Source organism: Pygocentrus nattereri, chromosome 4 (genome assembly GCF_015220715.1).
Source record: "Pygocentrus nattereri isolate fPygNat1 chromosome 4, fPygNat1.pri, whole genome shotgun sequence".
Taxonomy (NCBI): domain Eukaryota; kingdom Metazoa; phylum Chordata; class Actinopteri; order Characiformes; family Serrasalmidae; genus Pygocentrus; species Pygocentrus nattereri.
In genome coordinates this window covers 50,668,670-50,687,114 of record NC_051214.1, presented here as the reverse complement: position 1 = coordinate 50,687,114, position 18,445 = coordinate 50,668,670, and the positions used below count along the sequence as shown (strand labels likewise).

The 18,445-nt window shown below is 39.8% G+C and overlaps 1 protein-coding gene across 1 annotated transcript in view; it reads left to right on the top strand.

Moving 5' to 3' along the window:
• Nucleotides 1-18,098, top strand: part of kcnk10a (potassium channel, subfamily K, member 10a) — a 43,601-nt gene extending 25,503 nt beyond the window's left edge. The window contains exons 3-7 of the mRNA XM_037537426.1: nucleotides 4,148-4,265; nucleotides 9,168-9,328; nucleotides 14,010-14,202; nucleotides 15,906-16,048; nucleotides 17,088-18,098. Coding sequence (XP_037393323.1) covers nucleotides 4,148-4,265; nucleotides 9,168-9,328; nucleotides 14,010-14,202; nucleotides 15,906-16,048; nucleotides 17,088-17,738 — 1,266 coding nt within the window. The 3' untranslated portion in view covers nucleotides 17,739-18,098. The remainder of the gene's footprint in view (nucleotides 1-4,147; nucleotides 4,266-9,167; nucleotides 9,329-14,009; nucleotides 14,203-15,905; nucleotides 16,049-17,087) is intronic.
• Nucleotides 18,099-18,445: the final 347 nt, after the last annotated feature.

The window sequence follows — 18,445 nt, the reverse complement described above, 5'->3', positions numbered from 1 at the left end:
TCAGTATCACACAGTATCAGTTTTAGCACCCAGCATGAATCCAAGAGAACATAAAAATCAATAATAAACATGGCTTCCTTTACTAATCATTTACAGTACTGTGTGAAAGTCTAAGGCACCCAAGACACATTTTTTAAATCTATTTATTTGTGCTGTTTCGTGTTTATTTGCTGATAAACAAAATGTATAGAATATGAATTAATAATGAGATATATAATAGTGTCAACATGTTTCGGTTCCTTTATTAAGATTTTTCTGTATGAAAACACATAAGATATTCACTATACTGCCAAAGGTTTTCACTCCCCCATCCTTTGTTCCAGTCACTTCCATGGCCTTCCAGACTGCTTCTACAGACATTAGTGAGGAGCTCAGTGAATTCCAGCGTGGTACCGTGATCGGACGCCACCTGTGCGGCTCGGCCCCTTAGTTCCAGTGAAAGGAACTCTTAAAGCTTCAGCTCCAAGAGATTTTGGAGAATTTCACGCTCCAACTTTGTGGGAACAGTTTGGGGACGGCCCCTTCCTGCTCCAACATGACTGCCCACCAGTGCACAAAGCAGGTCCATAAAGATGTGGATGAGCCAGTTTGGTGTGGAAGAACTTGACTGGCCTGCACAGAGTCCTGACCTCAACCCCATAGAACACCTTTGGGATGAATTAGAGCGGAGACTGTGAGCCAGGCCTTCTCGTCCAGCATCAGCGTCTGACCTCACAAATGTGCTTCTGGAAGAACGGTCAGAAATTCCCATAAACACTCCTAACCCTTGTGGAAAGCCTTCCCAGAAGAGCTGAAGCTGTTATAGCTGCAAAGGGTGGGCCGACATCATATTAAACCCTATGGATTAAGGATGGGATGTTGCTCAAGTTCATATGCGTGTGAAGCCAGACGAGCAAATACTTTTGAAAATCTAGTGTTCACGTGTAATTAATTTAGCTAAAAGTTATTCTTTGGCCTTAATTAACCGCCTGTCTTTCAGAGGTCGTCTGCTCTGCGTGTGGTCACAGGGCCATTTTTCCAGCTGCAGCTCTGCGTTGGTCGTCTAGACTGATGGCTCTCTTTGCCCTTGTTTACCTGTCCTTCAGCTTCTCCGTTAGCTCTCACACCTGATTGACTTCCTGTCGTTTTCCACCTTCTCCTCCATCTGTTGCCTGAACGTCCCGTAGCTCTGAGCAGAGGAGGGGGTGATGACGATTCTTCTCATCGTCAGACACTCATTAGTGCTGACGGGAAGGCCACATATGGCTGGTCTGGCAGCCTGATGCACACGAGAGCACAATGAGAAACTTCTTCACAGCTTCTCACTGAGGGACGTTTTCATTTTAGTTATGTAAGCAAGTGATGGAGATGCTAATCCTGAACATGTTTTCAGAAGCTCAACGAGGCTGTTACTAAGAATACTAATACTAATAATAATAGTGATAGTAATCATCCTTTTTAATGTCTTTTTTATGCCAGTTGCAGCTCAAAATATTTTACAGATAGGATATAAAGCTTAACAGTGACAGAAGGAATTATTAGTACTAATTTAAAAAGAACATGACACAATAACATCAATTTTAATTAAGCACTAGGAGAAAGGGAAGTTTTTCTTATTATAAGTGAACATTGAGCTTGGGTGTCTAATAAAAGGTCAATTGAGTTTAGAAGTGAATAACAAATTTATCATAATTGTCTTACTGAAGGTCACATAACTTTAGAAGCTTTAGAAGCGTTATTAGAGTTATTATAGTAATTTTGCTGTACTTTTTCAATGATTGTAGTAGTTATGAGACCAGGGAGGAACCTCCAGGGCTCTCTTGGTTTATTTTCATTCAGTAGAATCACGATTGTATTGAACCTCCAGTACTACAGCAGTAATATTGTTTCAGTGTCAAGTTCTGGATGGAAACAAAAGGGGTTTGATTGAATTTCCCAACTGGCCAATCAAGAATTGTTTTTCTGTGAAACTCTACAAGGTGAAACCTCGGGTCACCGAAAAGGTAACTTTACAGGAAAAGGAAGTATTTGGAGAATTCTTTTATAATTTCACACCATTTTTGTTGGTCTGTTCGTCATGAAATTTTGACACAACATTAATCACAACTGCCTGTTTCAAATTATGACAACCAAAAAAAAAGGGCAAAAAAAGGACATACAAGGATTTATCCCAATAGCAACGATATGCTAGCTTTGAGTCAAAATTGAAGATCCTTTAGAACAGGGGTTCCCCACCTTTTGCAACCCAAGGCCCAATTAACCCACCCCAAAACTTTCCACGGCCCCCCAGAATATTTTTTATTGCCGTTTAAAACCAAATACAGTGCAACCATCCACGTGATCTGTGAACTGACTGATAATCACACAACTAAAGAAAGTAAACATTTACAGCATGTCACTCACCTAATGAGATGGCTGATGTTGTTCGCCAGCTACCAAGTGGTGAATGTCAGGTTGAAGTGCAGAAAGTCTGGTCAACATTAAGCCTATTCCTGTATTTGGTCTTGAGTACCACCAACATAGAAAATCCAGTTTCGCAGCGATACGTTGTGGGAAACGGCATCAGGAACCTCACCGCCTTGTCTGAAAGATCAGGGTACTCTGACCTAACCTGAAGCCAAAAATTTACCAAGGACTTTTGTGAAAAAATTAATTTTAAAACACTGACACAAGAGAGATCGATAAGGCTGTCCTGCTGAGACGCACTCAGACTTGGCTCCTTGGCAGCGGCTCGTTTTCTGTTCCTGTGCACGTGAAGCCTGGTGCCAGGTTTACTGCTGTATTTTCTTCTTTTTGATTTATGCTTTCTTTTCTCGGTTCTCTCAGTAAGAGATACAGTGGCTGCTTCACTTGTAGATGGTCCAGCTTCAGGGTCTTTTGTTGTCAAAGACCCTGTTTTTAACCATTTATCCATGATGTGTACACAAGACAACAGCTTCACTCAGACTGAAGTAGCTAACTGTACTATACTTTGACTATACTGCGCCAAACCAATCAACGAACTCAAACTAAACACGTTTTGTTTTGCAAATAAACAAACTAAATATGCTGAACTCTCTATTTATTGGAGAATAAAAAAAGAAAAAAAGATTTTCTTGCAGTACGTCTGCGGCCCACTGGGGGGCCGCGGCCCACATGTTGAAAACCACTGCTTTAGAAACTTCTGTTGTGTTGTAATGTTTAATCTAGAACTGCCTTTCTAAAAATTCTGTTCAACTTTAAATGGTGCAGCAGCTACATTGTGGTGGTAAATGTTGCAGAATGTAACTGCTGCACTGTTAATTAATTGCCACCTAAAATGGACTACCAGTATAAATTAACCTTAAATTCACTGCCACCTTAAATTTACTTACAGCTTAAATTTACTGATGCATTAAATTCAGTGCTGTTGATGGGAAATTCAAAGGCTAAATTCATTATCTGCAGAAAGTGTTCCACATCGCCAGCAACAAACTGTCATTGCCATTTAATGTTTATGTCTCAAATTGAAGACCCAGTCCTTATACTCATGGTTCACTTTGCACAAAACTAATACTTAGCTACATACTCAAATACGTTAAATAATAATTAAACATCAAAACACGTAAAACAAGACTCGGCACAGAGGGAGAAATAATTAGTGTTATATTACAAAACTGGCAAATTGCTGCCCTGAAAACAGCACAAAAATGAGAAACGTTTACCACAAGACTGTACACTTGACCAGGTCTTTTTCTGGAATTTTGCTGTGGTAATTTATTCGGATGGTCAGCTGTAGATACTTTGTACTTAGTGTCTCTTTAACTAACTTTCAACTAAACATCTATTAAATGCAACTGAACCTGACGTTGCATGATAAACTTTCTATTAAATCTGTCCCTAAACCCTGACCCTACACTTAATGCTAACATTAGTATAATCAGAAAATGTGTTAATAATTGAAGTACCTGTAGATCATCTGTAGGGGATCATCAAAATAAAGTATGACCAAAAAACAATTGTTGTTTTTATATTTTACTGTATTTTGTTATGGCAATTCTTTATTATTCCCTCTATTATATGTATATAATATATGTAAGCTTAAAAATGTGCAGGATGTGTCATAAACACGTTCGTTTTAATGTATTGTTGTTGCCTGTTTTGCCATGAGAACATGTAATTCTAACTTCTCGCTCCTTTTTCTCCTCAGCACTCTATAGATGCCTTCAGTGCTGGAGTCAGTCCCATAGGAGACACCACCTACAACTTCAGCTACTGGGACCTGGGCAGTGCCTTCTTCTTCGCTGGGACGGTCATCACCACCATAGGTGTGTTTATTATTTACAACAAACACTAATATAGTAAACTGCATTTATGTCCCTCAGGGTTCAGTTTTAGGGCCTTTTCTGTTCTCTTTGTACATGTTACCTCCACATTTCGATTCCTTCTGTTGATCGAGACACTGTAGACGAGCTGAGTGTCAGATTTTTTCACAAAATTTTCTACAGCTGAATCACGTAAAACAAATACTGGTTGTTGGTGCTAAAATTCAGAGAATGCTTCTTTATGAGAAGCTTGGTTCTTTATCGTCATATACCAAGCCTGCAGTAGGAAACCTGGGTGTGATCTTAGATGCTGAGCTTTGTTTTACCTGCATGTAAACAGTCACTAAAGCAGTTCATGTGAAACATCACAAAGTCCAGACTTTTCTCTCTTAAAGTGACACAGAGAAACGTGTCACTGTGTTTGTTCAGGAGTGTTGATCACTTTAATGATCTTCTTACTGGAGAAAACAGTCCATCCTCTACAACTCGTACAGAACACGGCAGCACGGATCCTCGTAACACCAACACAGAGCTCATTTAACCCTTGTTTCCATGCTGCTCTGACTGCCTGGATTTCTTGGAGAGATTGTAAAGCTCTAAATGACCTTAACGTTTCTGAATGTCTGTTTATGATCTTAGATCTGCAGATACTGACCTTCTGCAAACACCTTCAGTAAAATATAGAAAACATAGAGACTCTTCGTTATTGTGCTTCTACACTGTGGAGCTCAGAGCTCACTTTCAATAAACATCTGTAAACACAGCTCTTTCACTCAGCGCTTACTCAAAATTCAGTCTTTTAATCTGAACTGTTATTAATACTCATCATTACTATTATTATCATTCACCTGTAAAGCACTTTGTGCTGCAACCGGTATGAAAAGTGTTCTATAAATAAAGATTATTATTGTATAATAAACAATCAGTCAATATAAATAATAATGTATGAATAAAGAGTATTATTATATAATGTGAGTTACTGGGTGAGCTCATTAATGAGGGAGGGACTTGATCGACCACTAAGCTGAAAGAGATTTTTCAGGGCCAGGCTAAAGATTTGTGGTTTGTGGTCAGTGTATGAAGTCCACCCTGGTATTCAGCGGTGCCATGTTAACTCACTCACCACAGTGAATGCTTCAGTGGCAGTAAGATGTTTATCAGTCCTTCTGCTGTAAGTGCTCTGTTTTTAGTGTGGTGAGGCGCTCTTCCTCAAATGAACTGAGAACTGACTCATCTCCTCTTCTGTCTTCAGTGTGAGAAATGAGATTTTAATTTTGAGATGTTTGTAATTAACTAGGGGGTTCTGGCCCCCTAGGGCCTGGTGTATTTCAGATCTTGTCTGTGGTGAAGTGCAAGCTAAGAAATGTAGGCTCAGTAAGTGAGTAGACCATTTATTACGTACTTGTGTGTGAGGGATGTGGGGGGGTGGTGGGGGGGAGGGGTGGTGTTTTGGCCATCAGGACATCACAAAATATTTTTAACCCCAAAAATTGGTCACACCATGAAAACGGTCAAGAATCCCTGTTTTACACAATAGTCAGTGTGATGAACAAAATTGGTAATTAAGTTGCTTTAGATATAAAAACTTCTGTTATATCTATTGTTTTAATCATGTTTCTTATTTTTATTCACATTTTTTATCTCCTTCTTTTAAATTTGATTAATTTCTTTTAAATCTATTGTTTTAATTATGTTTTTTATTTTTTTTTAATTTACATACATTTTATTTTATTTACATTTAATTACATTTTTCTGTATTTTTTCATTTGTAAAGCACTTTGAATGACCGTTGTGTATGAAAGGTGCTATATAAATAAACTTGCCTTGCCTTTAGCAGTTTTGTGCTGCAGGTTGAGTCGCTGGTGTTGTTATTAATAGAGCTGGTGCTGATTAGAAGACTCTTTCTTCTACTTTCATTTGACGTCATTTCAGAAAGCAGGAGAGCAGTTTCATGTGGAGATGTTCAGTATCATTAATAGACCTGATGATGTGGTTTCTGACACTGGATGACTCACTGATATCTACACTCTTCAATGATTGCTATTAAGTGGTTCTTTGGTAAAGGGAATGGCTCTATTTAGAAAGATGAGTTCTAAATAGAATGATCTAATCAACTGTTCATCAGCTATTTCTTAAAAGTTGATAAATGGTTTCTCAGATCGACAGAAAATGTGTTAAAGGTTTTGGGGTTGGCGCAATGTTGAGCTGGTAAGAAGCCTTTTTGGTGCCATATAGGACCATCTTCAGAAAGATTCTGTGAAGAACCTTTTACAACTCATTCTACATCCGTCTGAGGAACCACTTCACCATGCGAAGGAACGTTTAAGCATAAAATGGTTCAATGTAGAACTCATGATTCTAAATAGAACCTTTGCCTTTACTAAAGAACTCATGAAGAACCATCCTTTTAAGAGTGTGTTTGTGGTGCCACTTAAGCTGCATAGCTTAAGCACTTAATGTATTAATAAAGCGATGTTGGCATATTTATGAAAAGCCTATGTTCATATTCACACCATGTATTATGAAAGCAACTAACACTTGTTTGGAATTTTACTACAAAGTGATGGAAAATTGTTGATTTTGATGCCAAATCTGTTTGTCATCATTGCCATTCTGGCAACAGAGACATAAATACTCTAATATAAATAATTGTTTCTTTTTAAATATGTTTTTCAGTGCGTTTGCATGTGTAATAGAGTTCCTATGGAGGTAGCTTAATGAAGTGTTACCATTGTAGCCATGGGACGCATTCTGTCTGTGTTTGTGTATAACGCTGTGTTACAGTGTCAGAAACCACATATTCAATTCTATTAGACTTTTCTTTTTTTGCCAATTTAAGGCCTTAATGAATTTCTTCTGCTTATGTTGTTATAATGGCTCAAAGCTTCAGGAGGCTGGAAGGGAATTGGTGTGATAGATGGTGATGTTTGGGGCTTGTCTGAGTGCGGAGAGCTGACAGGACTCCAGAGTAATCTAAAATCAGCTCTGTCACCCCACACGCCCGACACACAGCAGACAGCAGCTCAAACACAGCTGAGAAAGAGCTGCTGTCTCGGGGGACCACACTTCTCAACCTGCGCAGGTCTACAGCTGTTACGCTCATTTAGCTTTACTACTTACATTTAATGTCAAGGTTAAAGAGTTGATAATGCATTAATGCATTAATATGTGAAAGCGTTACACAATTAATCTTTATGGAACCAAGATGATGATGATGATGATGATGATGATGATGATGACTTAGCACCTAGTTTAGTTACATAGTTTAAGGACTAGGCTTCCTGTGGGTGCTGGAGAATACCCAACTATGTTTGTAAAAGATCTGTTTGCCAGCAAAACCAGTGAAAGGCTGAAAATGTCCTTAGCTACATTAAGGTGGTGTTTCCCTTCAGCCAAACATCACTAGTCCAGGTAGCCTGATGGCAGCAATGCAACGTCACCCAAACGGTCGGCCCAGGCTGCGATATAGCTGCAAGATCGCATCAAGCAGGCAACTGGTCCAGACAGTTTCATAGCTAGTTTCATAGTTTCATAGCACTGCAGCATCACTTAAGCAGTGTCACGCAAAGCTGCATCGAAGCGGTGATGTAACGGCACTTCGATGGCCAGCCCTTCCCTGAACCTCCCTTTCAGGTGCTACTTTGGAGGACATAATTGCAAAGTCCTCCGCCAGCAAGGAAACACCAAAATAAACACAAACAATAAAAAAAAGGAAAAACTGATTTAAAGTGAAGTGACAGCCGTATTGCATCAGTGTTCTCACATCAGAACACAAAGCACAACTCCACGCTCCCCATTTCAGCTCCAGGCTTTTTATTTATTGTTCTCTTTTAAAATATTAAGTCATGAAAAGGTACAAATATATACTTTTCACTTGGAAAAACTAAAAACAATGAAAACTTTCACAGTTGGACCTTAAAACAACTGTTGTACCTTTTTGAGGAAACATTGTACACTGGACCTTTATTTCTAACATATGTTCTGCATTTTTAAACGTGAGGAAACCCACACCAGCAGGAGCGCACACATGCTATAAGTCATACATTTCACAATGGGATGCAAAATGGTTCATCAAATATCAGAAATCTTCGCTTGGATCAATTCTAGAAACATGGTAAGACATTTAGGCAGCTTCTAAATTCACAGCGGTGCTTAAGAGGGCTTGTTTTTCTTTCAGCAGTATAAAATCTTAAATCATTGTTGGCTTTAAATATGACAGAACAGCCCTAAATAAACAACAGTTCTTCTCAGTGGCAACATGGAAATGAAGCATGACAATTTCCTAGACAGGGTTATTATATTTCACTAAAACTAGCAGTTAAAAGTTTTGCTTGTTGAGTATAATAAAAATAAAAAAGTGAAACTTTCCAAAAACACATTTAAATCATCACTACAGCATCCACTGCTTTAAACTTTAGGTTTAGTTTATTTAGTGAATAACAGAGAATGGCTATCACAGCATTCATCATAACACTAAACACTAAACCTGAAACTAAAACTATTCCTTTGAATGAAAACAAATTAATGTACCTTGAAAACAAACTGAAACTAAACTAAACTAAAAAAAAAAACAAAATGAAAAAATAAAATAAAGATTAAAAAAATACAATAAATATGATGTCATCTGGTATTTTGCTATGAAAAATCTCTCGATTTCACAATTCATTAATATGTCTTTAAAATGGCTTTTAAATGGATACCTTTTGTGATTTTACTGAATATTCGCGGGTCTTTCTTTATTCGGTTTGTCAAAACATGCAGAGAAATGCAGAGATATGGGAAGCTAGGAGCTGCAGCAGACACTCTCTTAACAACAGTGCTGTGTTTATACTGAAGGGTGGAGACACTAACAGTCTCTCTCTCAGAGATCTTGACTCGGCTCTCCTGCTGTGTGCTCTCCTGCAGGCTATGGTAACATTGCCCCGAGCACGGAGGGTGGCAAGATCTTCTGTATCCTCTATGCGATTTTTGGCATCCCTCTTTTCGGCTTCCTGCTGGCTGGCGTCGGGGACCAGCTGGGGACCATCTTTGTGAAGACCATCGCCAAAGTGGAGAAAATGTTCAGGGTAAGAAAGTCTGAGAACGTTTGCAGAGATGAGCTGATTATAAACATTCGGGTAGTTTTAAGTCCTTCAAGCAGGACGGCAGGTTTTCTGCTTTTCACATGATGCACTGGAGCAGGGCATGCTGGGAGGAGAAGGCTAAGACGCTTGCTTTGGGCTGGAACTGCTGATTTTTAATTTTTTTTTTTTTATTTTACTTTTAGAGTGACAATGAGGAGATTTAGCTTTAGTTTTATTCAATTATTGTGCATTTTGCAATGAATATAGCAATATTAGCTTTCATTTTAGCTGTTATACATTTGAAGTTTGTCTTTTAGTACAATTAGCTGTTTCGTATTTTCTTAATAGCTTTCAGTAATGATGATAATTCTGAACGACCTGAACAAAACTTTAATATACTCTTGATTTAACTCTCTGTTAATCTCAAAGCAATATTTTATGTATTATATTATGCATTATAATATGTATTATACTACATATTATATTTATCATATCTTAAGGGGACACATTTTGTAGTTACAGTATTCATGTAATTTGGTAGCTCAGCTATTTACTGTTAGTCCATCCATTCCATATGCAGTGGAAAAGATTATAATCACAGTTTTTATCACACTTTTTCTTACCTTTTTTCTACCTAAACTGGAATTTTGTCAAAAGGTGCACTGTTTATATTAGAACATTTAGGCCATAATAAGATTTAGATTTTGAAAGCATGTTTAAGTGGTAATATTTGGGTGGGCCAGTGTAAAAAGTGGGTTAAATCAAATCAAAGATGAAGCTGTAAAGTGAATAAAAGGTTTTAAGACTGTGTGAATCTGTAAAATCTTAGCTCTTATCCACACACACGTAGGGAATCACGTTGGCCAGAATATTGCGTTATTGTATTGTGTGCATGTAGCTGCCCTTCACATTCACGTCCAGCCCATCATGAGCTGCTGTGCTTTATCTTAATTTCAGACTAACTTGCTCCTGAACGTTAAGTGTGTTGTTCATGTTAATATATGCAGAACCATTAATCTGTCTTCAGGGGGCTCATTAGGGGGCGCTGTTGTGCTGGGAATTGTTAGGGTGGGCTGGCAAACACCCAGCTGGTCAGTGAGGCTGGTAAACAAACAGTAGCTGCACGACCTTCGCCCCCAGCAGGGTCCAGCTCACTGCGACAGAAGCATCTGCGGAAATGCGTGAGATTGTTCCTCATCAGAGCTAATCAGGCTTCATTAGAGTGGCGGCAACTGTGCTGAGTCACGAAATGGGTTTAATCACACTGCATGTGGCTCGCTGGTGACGAGGTCTCACACCCAGCCCAAGTAATGAAGGAGACCTCTTCCCTCTCGAATACAAAACAGATTTCCTTTTACTTTAGTGCTCACAAATTCCCATTTTCACAGCCTATTGCTGTGCATGCGTATCAGGAAAATCCTGGAAAATGAAGGTCGTGGAATCTAACATGCAGTGATGTGTACAGGTTGTATTTAGCATGGCTCTCAGGAAGGTGTTATTAATTTACACATGTTGTAGACCAGATGGTCTTATTTGCAGTCCTGAATTAAATCTTCTTGGAGAAAACTGCACACAGACATCACTACAATGTCCAGCAATTGCCCAGCTTTTGTTTACACCTAATTCTAGCCAACACAATGGTGGGAAACATGCTGGGGTTGACCAAACATTCTGCACAAACACCAGCATTAAAACGTGTGAAATTGTCTTTAGAATGTTTCTAAAAGAAACCGACCAAATGAACCACAGTCAATGAAGAAAGAACATTCAGAACCAGACAGTCGCCGATGCCAGACCCTGAACCCATTTTTCAGAGCTGTATTTGGTCCTTGATTGTTAGTTGAGCCTTTGATGGAACTCATTGATGCTCAAAGCCTTTGAGGGTCCACAACTGATGTAACTAACTGACCACCACATGATTAAAAATTCACCAGAAATTGGATTCAGGGTCCTGAGTTATAGAATCACTGACCATCTCACACTTCATGATTCGTTGAGTCCTAAAAGTCAAACATGTTTCAAAATATTCTTCCATCACTGATCAATTCAGAGATCAATCAGACCATTAAAGAGACTTGCTTCTTCTCTCTTATCAGCAGATCATCCACACCATCAATCGCTTCTGATCAAACCTCCCAACTTGGAAAATTGTTGCTTTAGATTGGGAAAATCTGTTGGATGGGCAAACAGGGGTTAAAATCAGGGCAGAGATTGCACAGTGTAGATCCAGCTTTTCAGGTGGATGCGACTAAAGAGGGAAGAAAATTGGGTAATGAAAAAAATGAATGTGAAAACTGTATTTCTGACTTTGCCAAATTGGAGCTGGAGCAATCAATTGTAGTAATTGTACTAGTTTCATCACTCATTTGGCAATACAGCCGCTCTTTCTTGACCAAGCTGTGGACTTCAAATATGCAGCCATCACTTTATTCCCTGGATCCAAGTAGAATGCAGATTGATTGCTATTGTTCTTCCCCCAATTTTATTTCTAGTTCTCATTGATGTTCTGTCCACAATCATGAACTTCATATTTACACCACTGCTTTATCAGAAAGGAATTATGAATAACAGCGATGGAAACTCTTTGCACGATTAAAGGGTTCTTTGTACCGTTAAATTGTTCTTCAGATTGATAGCGAATGTGCTGTAGATGCTTTTATATAGAATATTGTTGAAAAGGGTTCTATATAGCACCAAATTGGATATCCTATTGTTACAATGTCAAGCCTGTGACAAAAGAAGAACCCTTTTTGGTGCTATAAAGAACCCCTTCCAAAAAGGTTTTAAATAGAACCATATAAAACAGACGCTCTATCACTTTAATAATGATGGAGAGTCTGTTTCACGATGCAAAGGATTCTGTGAGTGTAAATGGTTCTAAGTAGAACCATTTTTTTCCTAAAGAACCCTTGAAGAACCCATCCATCCATCCATCCATCTTTTTAAAATCTGCATGTCAAATTTTGTCACGATTGGCCCTCCCAGTCGTGTCCAAGTGCTTCTTTGTTTTGGTTCTTTGTCCGGCCCCTTGTTTCGTGACTCCACCCCTGACTGTCTGCACCCGTGTTTCCACCTGTCCCTCGTTTACTCTCATGTATCTAAGCTCTGTGTTTTCCCCTGTCTGGTTACTGGTCTTTGTTTGAAGTGTTGTTCTGATTGTGGTGTTTGTCGTTAGATGTTTGTTTGATTTGTTGGAGTTTGATGTTTGATGTGCTGTCTGTACTCTTTGAAGTGTTTTAGTCTTGTTTGAGATTCTGTGTTCTTTATTGTCATGTCTGTCCCGTGATCTCTACGTGTTGGCTCGATGGCCCAGCACCGTCTCGACCCTGATTTTGGATTTGCCCATAATAAAAGTCGCTTATCTCAGTGTATTCGTCCGCCTCCTTGATCCCCGGCGTTACAAATTTATACAACATATTTGTGCCGTTACTATCAGGGCCACATCTAGAATGGTGTTCGCTTCGGTGGGCAACCTCAGCCCCAATTAAATGGGTCACTGCCCACTCCACCAAAAACTGCAGTCACCATACACACAGTGATGAAATGATGTATGGAAATACATGAAATGTTTCACAGATTCCCTGCTTCATTTTGAACTTAAGGGTTGGAGTAGCTGCTCCCAGCCCTTTTAGAATCGGAATGCTGCAGGGAATCCCCCGAGGCAAAGCACAGAGTGCATTTCTTCTCTGGAAGCAGAACATTCGCTGGAGTGCTTCCTCTCCCTCTTTAGCAGTCACACTTGTTACATCTTGTTGTGTGAGTGCTCACACTAAAGACTTATCACCGATAATTTCAAACAGGTTGGAAAATGTCTTGACTTCTGTAACATTCTGGAAAATCCCAGACTGGATGAATCACGTCCCTCAACTGTTCTCAGTGAGTCCGGCATGAGCAGCAGTTAGCCGCTCGTCTTAGAACGGTGATCACAGAACCAACTGAGAAAAGACACTCTGGGCATAATGGTATAGTGCGCAATGGGCTCATTACAATCATGAAACTTTAGCTCACAATCATATTACAATAAAAATGATTTTGTTTTATTAATTGTTAGAGACTACAAGCTTAACGCAGCAAATTGGTCTAATTAGCTGTCTTGCTTCTCAGCTATTATTACTTAGCTGTAGACACCCTATAAACGTGTCATTAACCTCAAATAAATCAACGTCACTTACCACCGCCCTCTAAAGGCGTCATTAACAAACATCAAATAAACAAACGTCACTCGCCACCACCTTTTAAAGGCATCGTTAACAATCATTGAAGACAGCAGATAAAGAGATGCCACTCATCACCGCCCTCCATCATTATCATCAAGTAATCAACCTTCATTCGTAGCAGCCCTCTAAAGACGTCATTAACAAACAAACATCGAACACACAAGCAGCAAATAAGGAGATGTCGCTCGTGGCCTCCCTCTAAAGATGTCATTAACATCAAATAATCGAATGCCGCTCACCGCTGCCGTCTAAATCTGGTTTCCGCGCTTTTTTATTTGACATATTTGGCTCAACATAGTAGTTGAATACTTACCCAGTTCACTTTCCATGAAGTAAAGTAAACTCACAGCTGTAGAAGATAATTGTTCTCAGCTTATAGAACTGCTATCAGGAGATAATGGAATAATGGTGACAGGCCTGTTGTGTCCAGCCTGTCACATGTTCTGTCTCATCTGTTTCTTCTCCAGCGTAAACACAACCAGATCAGTCAGACGAAGATTCGTGTGGCCTCCACTCTCCTCTTCATCCTGGCTGGCTGCATCGTCTTCGTCACCATCCCTGCTGTCATCTTCAAACACATAGAGGGCTGGACGGCACTGGAGGCCATTTATTTCGTGGTTATCACACTGACGACTGTGGGCATTGGAGATTATGTTGCAGGTATTCAAATTACACTGAATGTTCTATGGGCGGCGCGGTGGGTAGCGCTGTCGACTCACAGCGAGGAGGGTCTGGGTTCGATTCCCCAGCCGGGCGACCGGGGTCCTCTCTGTGTGGAGTCTGCATGTTCTCCCCGTGTCTGCGTGGGTTTCCAAAGACATGCAGTCAGGCCAATTGAACATGTTACATTGCCCCTGGGTGTGAGTGACTGTCTGTGTCTGTCTGTCTGCCCTGCGATGGACTGGCGACCTGTCCAGGGTGTATCCTGCCTTCCGCCCGATGACCGCTGGGATAGGCTCCAGCACCCCCATGACCCTGAGGGAGAAGTGGTATAGAAAGTGTGTGTGTGTGTGTGTGTGTGTGTGTGTGTGTGTGTGTGTGTGTGTGTGTGAGAATGTCCTACATTGTATGTCCATTAGATACATCACCAACCAAAGACCAGTGTTATCAGTCGTAATTGATCTGCAGTTGATTAGGCCCTGATTCAGCCCTTTCGTCCTGACTTTACTGGGCTTTATTTGTTGCCATATTGAATTAAACTGCCTAATGCCGTGATTCCGTTCCTTCTCTGTAGACTCGCACTGTGAGGCTAATGTGAATTGACAGTGTTTACTGCGGCTGTAGACTCGATCTCCATTACAGCCTTTTGTAGTGCTGATAAAACCTCCTTCTCAGAGACACCTGGGATTTTATTGCCTCTTGTAGAGAAGTTGGTTTGTGTGGAGATGGCCAGCTTCTGCTCTCAAGAAAACTTTTACTGTGTTTTAAACCTCAGAACTCAGCAGTGTTGCTTTGCTATACTATTTAAATGGATGCAATACATAATTATTTGGACTGTTATATAATTAATTACATTTACATTCCATTTCCATTCTTTATAGACACGTTTGAGTACATTGTTTTTCTACTTCTACCAGTGTCAAAAAGTGACGAACAGCTAAAATGTAAAATTTCTTTTTTAACATTAATTTATTATAATAATAAGAGATCAAAAACTCTGATGACCCATAATATCAGCTGATGTCATTTTAGCTTTAAAGTGCATTACATTCCAAATAGTTCAGTCAGTAAAGCACTACTTAAATGATAATCAATTATCGGTTCTCAGTGGCCACACTTATTATACTCAAGTAATCAGCATAAACTCAGTTCATGTTACTTATGTTTTATTTTTCTTGTTTTTCATCACTCCACAACCCTGAAGGATAATTGTTTTAGAAAGTATGTGTGTGTGTGTGTGTGTGTGTGTGTGTGTGTGTGTGTGTGTGTGTGTGTGTGTGTGTGTGTGTGTGTGTGTGTGTGTGTGTGTGTATTTCTGTTTGATATTTTAACCATGATGGTGTTTTTTATTCAAATTAGGTTCAGTCTGTAAAATAGTGGAGACTCATAACAAGCTGCTGAAGGTTTGGCCCAATTATCGGGAATCCCAGCTGTGCTGCAACCCCAAAAATGGATAATAATCAGCTCATTTTGTAATCATTTCACAAATACTGTTAAACCAGCACTGTCTAATCTGCCCAACTGATTTACCAGTTGGGCTGTGATGTTGGTTGAAAGCTTAGAATTCAATAAGCTGTATGACCTAAATAATAAGATTAAAAGAAACTTTTGCTTTCATCAGAAAAAACTATGACTTCTAAGGGTTAATGTGTTGTGCCGTTCTCGGATCTGCGCTAAATATGTCTCTTGAATGTGTGTTTCAGGAGGTAACAGAAGAATAGAGTATTATAAATGGTACAAGCCACTGGTCTGGTTCTGGATCCTGGTTGGTTTGGCCTATTTCGCTGCCGTCCTGAGCATGATCGGAGACTGGCTGAGAGTCCTCTCCAAGAAGACAAAGGAGGAGGTGAACATTTAGTAATAAACAGCCTTTTAACTGTCCAAGGTGACCAATGGTGGACTATAAGTCTTAGCACTTAAACGTGGTTATGCAGCTCGCGTTCACAGTTAGTGATGTATTTGGCTTTCAAAAAGACTACAGTGACCATTTCTACTCACCACACATTTTAAATCAAAACATGTTATTCCTCTTTCATGAGAGTATGTTGGTAGTTAATCTAACCAACTGGAGAGCTCGCTTAGCTGTTTCTACCTAGACGCCATGGTGAAAACAAACCTGATAGGACAAATTTCTGTTGGGCATTTCAAGAAAGAACCAGAACTTCACAAGGAGATCAGAGTGTCACCCCAAAACCTGCAGACTTTAAAGAAACACTATGTAAGATTGGAGGTTTTGGAGACCTCTCAGGTGGAAATAAGTAATTACACCCGACATGGGGAAGAACATTTTGTAATGTTGGTTGATGGGAAAATGAATCTAACTTTTGTGAGTGGAGTGAAAATATATCAGTATAATGTTGATTTTGAGACCTAAACATTGAGCTGGACCTTCTTTTTGAGCATGTGCATGTGACATTAATACGTAAAGACATATTATCTTGTCTGCAAACTCAAGCCAAATCCATCTTGGTACTGACTTTTAAATGATTATTTCAGGCTTTACAGGGTGAACTGCAGTGACACAAGCTCATCATATTTTAGTGTGTTCCATTTTTCCCCCAATACATAAGAATGCTGCTTCTTTCAGCTTTAATAAAAAATATTGTTTCTATTAAACAGAAATGACCTAAATATTATAGCCATGTTTTAATTAGTCCCCAGCCATCATTACACCTTCTCTGAAACTTAGAAATCCCTGAAGGTTCCCCACCGCAGAAGGCCAGACCAACGAATTGTAGAACCAAAAAGAATCAGTAGCTATTGTAAAGTGTCATGACCTGCAGTGTTTCATATTTGTTATCATTCATATATTGCATTTGTCAAATAAACACAATCTTGATTAGGATTATCAGTCATTGCATTGAGACTTGTCCTGTTATTCTCAGGTTGGGGAGTTTAAAGCCCATGCAGCTGAGTGGAAAGCGAATGTGAGGGCGGAGTTCAGGGAGACAAGGCGTCGGCTCAGCGTTGAAGTTCACGACAAACTGCAACGAGCGGCCACAATCCGCAGCATGGAGCGCCGACAGCTCGGACTGGACCAACGAGCTCATTCCCTGGACATGCTGTCCCCTGAGAGAAGAGCAGCCTTCAACAGCCTGGACACCAACCACTTCAAGACCTCCTCACAGGAGAGCATCGACATCAAGCTGAACAACCTGCGCCTGCGGGTGGAGCAGAGCGAACACCGGCGCAGTGATCCCAACCAGGCCTCATCTGAGGATAACATCTTTAACCGGCTGAGCTCTGTCACCAAGCTGACTAAGCGCACCAAGACCAGAGAGCTGAAGAAGAACATTCCAGGAGATGGACGAAGGGGCAACAGCACCATGGACGAGGAGAAGAAGGAGATGGAGGAAGAGGAGCTGGAGAAGGACATCAACACCAGCCTGACCAACCTGCCTCTGTTTGTGGAGAGCCCAAAATATCAGAACGGATTCATACCGTTGCCGCTACAGACCAAAGAAGAAGAAGAAGAGGAGGAGAGCAAGAAAAAACTTGAACAGAGCGAGGAGTTTCATGTGCAGATGGACGCCTAGACAAGAAACATGGTTTTTAGGAGAACACAAGTGCCTTATTTCACCTATTGCCCCAATGGGAAACCTGATGTTTGATGTTTGTCGAACTGTTCACTGTGCCCTGACAACTTGATCAAAGAAAGAATAAGTAATGTAACAAGAAACCTAAAAGAAACCTTGGTCCCTACTAATGACCAGACCACTGAATTGTAACAAGCTGGCAAAGACTAGCAAAGTGTTAAACAACACTTATGGAACCATAGAAAACTACGATGATGAGACTGAACTTACTTCATTATGGAACTTTCCTTATGGAAGACCTAGGATTATTCAGCTTAGTTGCAAAATTGCAAGCAAGTTGCAGAAAGACTGTCCCTCAGATATGCATTTATTTATATATATATATATATATATATTTATTTATATATATATATATATATATATATATATATATATATATATATATATATATATATATATATATATATCCCCCAAATTTAAATTCCCCCATAGACAGAATAGAAGGAAGGACAAGTCTCTGAAGAAGAGCCACTGAGGTTCAAACTAAATACATTGCATGGTCTTGGATCTTTAACATCCTCTTAAGAGTACTGTGTCCCAGTAATGCTGTCCATTTCATGAATACTACCAATGAAATCTCAGGGCTTGTGGTCCAACCCTAGTTGTTGTTATGTAAGGTATGTCTGATGTATGCTGCAGTCACACTC